We start from the raw sequence: 5000 nt of genomic DNA, 5'->3' as shown, positions 1-5000 counted from the left end.
AGCAGCAGCAGCAGGAAGAAGAATACCTTTAGCCTTATTAATATCTTGTATAAGATGAGGATTGCAGCAAAACAAACCCCAACGGAAATCCTTCAATGATACAAACCCTAAACCCTTACGATCTATTGCCTGCAGCAGCAGCAGCAGCAGCAAGTGCAGCAGCAGCAAGTGCAGCAGCAGCAAGTGTAGCAGCAGCAAGTGTAGCAGCAAGAAGACAAGCAGAAGGAGCAGTATATTAATATCTTATTGGGGAAGAGAAGAGGAAGAGGCAGCAGCACAACAGCAACAGCAGCAGCAGCAACAGCAGCAGCAGATGTTAATGCAGCAGCAATACCAGAAAGAGCAGCAGCAACAGTAATAGCAGTAACAGCAGACAGCAGCAGCAGACAGCAGCAGCAGCAGCAACAGCAGCAGCAGCAGCAGCAGCAACAGCAGCAGCAACATCACCATCACCTACAACAACAACAACAACAGCAACAGCAGCAGCAGCAAACAACAACAACAACTACAACAGCAGCAGACAGCAGCAGCAGCAGCAGACAGCAGCAGCAGCAGCAGCAACAGCAGCAGCAGCAGCAGCAGCAAGAATAATTTACATCAAATAAGAAATGTTGATGTTGAATCTGTGGTAAACAAAAATTAAAATTTTTGAATAAACGCAAAAATTCAACACGACTCATTCCAACCCTAAACATAAACCCTAAACCCTAAACCCTAAACCCTAAACCCTAAACCCTAAACCCTAAACCCTAATTTTTTAAAAATTATAAAAACAAAATATATATCCTTATTATATATAAATATTTATTAATATTATTATTTATATATATTATATATAATTATATAACATAAATAATTATCATCAATTAACCCTAATTAACCCTAAACCCTAATAAACCCTAATAAACATTAATAAACATTAATAAACACTAATAAACACTAATAAACACTTATTATATAAATTTATATATACACAACACACATGAATAAACAAACATAAACCCTAAACCCTCATGAACCCTCATAACTCTTAATAAACCCCCAATAAACCCTAAACCCTCATAAACCCTCATAAACCCTCATAAACCCTAATAAACCCTAATAAACCCTCATAAACCCTCATAAACCCTCATAAACCCTTATAAACCCTAAACCCTAATTTACTGTGGATGTGAGGTAGCGAATGTTGAATAAAGAGAAGAAAGGGTTTGTGAATATTCAACACATCTTTCTTCTTTTAGTAATTCTTCCCATAAAATACCTACAGATACCCATTCCTTAAAATCTGCTGCTGCTGCTGCTGCTCCTCCTCCTCCTCCTCCTGCTGCTGCTGCTCCTGATGCTGATGCTGATGCTGATGCTGATTCTGCTGCTGCTGCTGCTGATGATGATGTTGATGGGTCTGCTGATGCTGATAGATCTGTTGATGTGCTGCTGTTCGTAGGGCCACCTGCTGCTGCTGCTGCTGCTGCTGCTGCTGCTGTTGCTGCTGATGAGGAGGAGGAACGCTTTGAGCCATCGCGTGCTGCTGCTGCTGATGATGATGATTGCTGCTGCTGCTGCTGCTCTTCTTCCCAATCATCACCTTCTCCTGCTGCTGCTTCAACTGCAGCAACAGCTGCTGCTGCTGCAGCAACTGGTGCAGCAGCAGCAGCCTGCAGCAGCACACGTGCTGTCTCCCCTAAATTAGATAGAACTGCAGCAGCAGCACTAGGGGCCTCTTGCTTTGGAGCCCCCTCCTCCTTGCTGCTGCTGCTGCTGCTGTTGCTGCTGCTGCTGCTGCTGTGGCTGCTGTTAGTCTTGCGAACTCTTGTGCCGCTGTTGCGGCAGCTGCTGCGGCTGCTGCTGCACCTTTGTGCAGCAGGGCTTTGGCTTGCCCTGCGCAGCTGCCTCTGCTGCTGCTGCTGCTGCTGCTGTTGCTGCTGCTTCTGTTGCTGTTGCTGTTGCTGCTTCCGTTGCTGCTGTTGTTCTTGCTGCAGTAGCTGCTGCTGTTTTTGCATGCGGCGCTGCTGTCTTCTCTCTTCTTCCTCATCTAACTGCTGCACCTCTGCATGCATCTGCTGCACCAATTCAGCTGAGCAATTGCTGCTGCTGTTGCTGCTGCGCCTGCTGCTGCTGTAGCTGCAGCTGCTGCTGTTGCTGCTGTCAACTTGTACATCTTCGCGTTTCTTCCCCCTACTCCCGCTCCTACCAGTAGCAATGTTGCTGCTGCTGCTGCTGCAGCTGCTGCTGCTGCGGTTGTTGCTGCTGTTTCTTTTTTCCCTTTGCTGCTGTAATGCATGCATGGCCTCAACAGAAGCTCTGCGTGCTCTTGCTGCTGCTGCTGCTGCTTCTTTACTCCTGCTGCTGCTGCTGCTGCTGCTGCTAGTAAGACGGATTATGCTGCTGCTGTCCTCCTGCCCAGGGGCAATCAGTCTCTCTACTACGCGGCCCCACACTGCACCCATGGCACCTAGGAGTCCCCCTGCTTGCTGCTGCTGCTGCTGCTGCTGTTGCTGCTGCTGCTGCTGCAGTAGACGTTGCTGTTGCAGCAGCAGCAGCTGCTGCTGCTGCTGGTGCTGCTTCAGGGGGCTGCTGCTGCTTCCTCTGCCTACCGATCGGCTAGTTGAGCGATTTTCTTGTCTTGTAGAGATACCTTTGCTGCTGCTGCTGCTGCTGCTGCTGCTGTTGCTGCTGCTGCTGCGGTACCCTCGAGCCTTCTCAGCACCAGAGGTACTGTAGTGCTGCATAAGAGAAGGAGCTCTCCCGTCCCTAACAGCAGCAACTGCAGGCGGACGCATTTGCTGCTGCTGCTCCTGCTGCTGCTGCTTCTGCTGCTGCTGCTGCTTTTGCTGCTGCTGGGGCTGGAGAGGGCTTGGTGGCTGCAGCAGATTTCCTCTGCTGCCGCATCTCCTGCTGCCTGCTTCTTCCTCAACTCCTTCACGCTGCAGCTGCTGCTGCACCAGCTGCTGCTGTTGCTGCTGCTGCTGCTGCTGCTCGGGTGCAAATGTTTGTATAGATGGGGCCTCAAGGACTTCCCTCCACCTCTGCGATGGACCTTCAGCTGCATGCAGCCGTTGCTGCTGCTGCTGCTGCATCTGCTGCTGCTGCATCTGCTGCTGGCGGTACTTGTAATCAGAGAGGTGAGGCTCAGCAGGTCCAGCAGCAGCAGCAGCAGCAGCAGCTGCTGCTGCTGCTGCAGAATCCACCTTAGACTTCGAAGGCTCGCGTGTTGTTCCCTTTTGTGTATTGAGCTGCAGCAGCATCCTTTGCTGCTGCTGCTGCCTTTGCTGCTGCTGCTGCTGCTGCGATGCACCAGACTGTAAGAGGTTTACTAGCCTAGTGCGGCTGGTGCTGCTGCTGCTGCTGCTGACTGGGCGTGCAGCAGCAGATGTAGCAGCAGCAGCAGCGGTAGCAGCAGCAGCAGCAGCCCTTGCTGCCTCTGTATAGCTAGAAGGCGTAACACTGACTTGACTTGATAGAGAGGAGGTAGCAGCAACAGCAGCAGCAGGTGCTGCTGCTGCTGCTGCTGCTCCCCTATCATATCGTTGCTGCTGCTGCTGCTGCTGCTGCTGCATGCAAGTCAGGTTCCTTGGCGCTGCAGCAGGGAGAGAAGGATAAGCAGGTATAGTATCAGCAGCACCTAACAGGGGTACAGGACTGTCAAATTGCTGCTGCTGCTGCAGCAGTTCCTGCTCCTGCTGCAGCTCCCGCTGCTGCTGCTGCTGCTGGTGCTGCTGCCCTAAGATAGCATGAGCAGCAGCAAGAAGCTCAGCAGGAGGAGGAGGGGGAGGAGGAGGAGGAGGAAGGAGAGGCATAACAGGAGAAGGAGAGAATAAACTATCATAGGATACACTGCATGCAGCAGCAGCAGGAGAAGCACCAGTAGCAGCAGCAGCAGCAGATGCTGCTGCTGCTGCAGGTGGAACAACAGGAGAAACAGGGGATGGTTCTATACCACTTGTTGCTGTTGCTGCTCCTAACCCAACCCCTGCTATATTTTTTGTTGCTGCTGCTTGTGCTGCTGCTGCTGCTGCAGCAGCAGCAGCAGCAGCAGATCCATTATTTATTTTATCCCCTATCTTTGCTGAATGACGAACAACTAAGGAAGAAAGACGAGGCAAAGAATCAGCTGTGGGGCCCCCAGGGGCCCTGCTGCTGTGTCGCGGCATCTGCTGCAGCTGCTGCAGCAGCAGCAGCAGCTAGAACCAGTAGTAGCAGCAGAAGCCTTCGAGGGGGGCCCCCCAGCAAATGCTGGGGGCCCTCGAAGGCCCTCAGGGTACTGCTGCAGTAGGGGCCCCCTAGCAGAATATGGGGGGTTTCCTACTACCGCTGCAGCAGCAGCAGGAGGAATAACAGCCGCAGCAGCAGCAGCTGCAGCAGCAGCAGACAATAAGAAAGGGGGCCCCCCTAAGGATTATTACTAAGAGAGCAGCAGCAGCTGGGCTTATTGCTGCACACAGCAGCAGATTGAATATAAGAAAAAGGAGAGAAAAACAAGAAGGAGATCTGTTGCTTCTGCTGCTGCTGTTGCTGCAGCAAAGAAGGAGTTAAGTGGTCAAGGCAATGATGAGTCTGCAGCAGCTGCAGCAGCAGCTGCAGCAGCAGCAGCAGCAATTGATGATGATGATCTAAAGGAATACGCCACCATCAGCAGCAAACTTCTGCTGTCTCCGTCAATATATAAATATTAATATAAAATACATTGAAGCAGCAAGCTGCATCTACACATTGTTGCTGCTGCTGTTGCTGCTGCTGTTGCTGCTGCTGCTGTTGCTGCTGCAGCCAGGCCGCTGCTGCTGTGTCGGCTGCGCCTTTCTCCGTGTAAATTATATACTGAACTTTTCCTTGAGTTATTTTTTTATTAATTAATTTATTTATTTTAATTATATTATATATATTATCCCCTTAATGCCTTAGTAGCAGCAGCAGCAGCAGCTGCTGCTGCTGCTGCTGCAGCAGCAGCACACCTCCTCAAACACTCACTCACACACACACCGCTGGTGGCGGTCGGGGGGGGG

At 50.9% G+C, this 5000-nt stretch overlaps 1 protein-coding gene across 1 annotated transcript; it reads right to left on the bottom strand.

The window, feature by feature from the left end:
- Window positions 1-1160: 1160 nt before the first annotated feature.
- Window positions 1161-3797, bottom strand: EMWEY_00039270 (hypothetical protein, conserved; the record flags this gene model as incomplete). Its single annotated transcript, XM_013482452.1, has 1 exon — window positions 1161-3797. One exon carries the CDS (start codon window positions 3795-3797, stop codon window positions 1161-1163), a length of 2637 nt encoding a protein of 878 aa, XP_013337906.1.
- Between the last annotated feature and the right edge of the window lie 1203 nt (window positions 3798-5000).

Source organism: Eimeria maxima, genomic scaffold, assembly GCF_000499605.1.
Source record: "Eimeria maxima Weybridge genomic scaffold, Emw_scaff624, whole genome shotgun sequence".
NCBI lineage: Eukaryota > Apicomplexa > Conoidasida > Eucoccidiorida > Eimeriidae > Eimeria > Eimeria maxima.
This window is presented reverse-complemented; position numbering and strand designations above follow the sequence as displayed.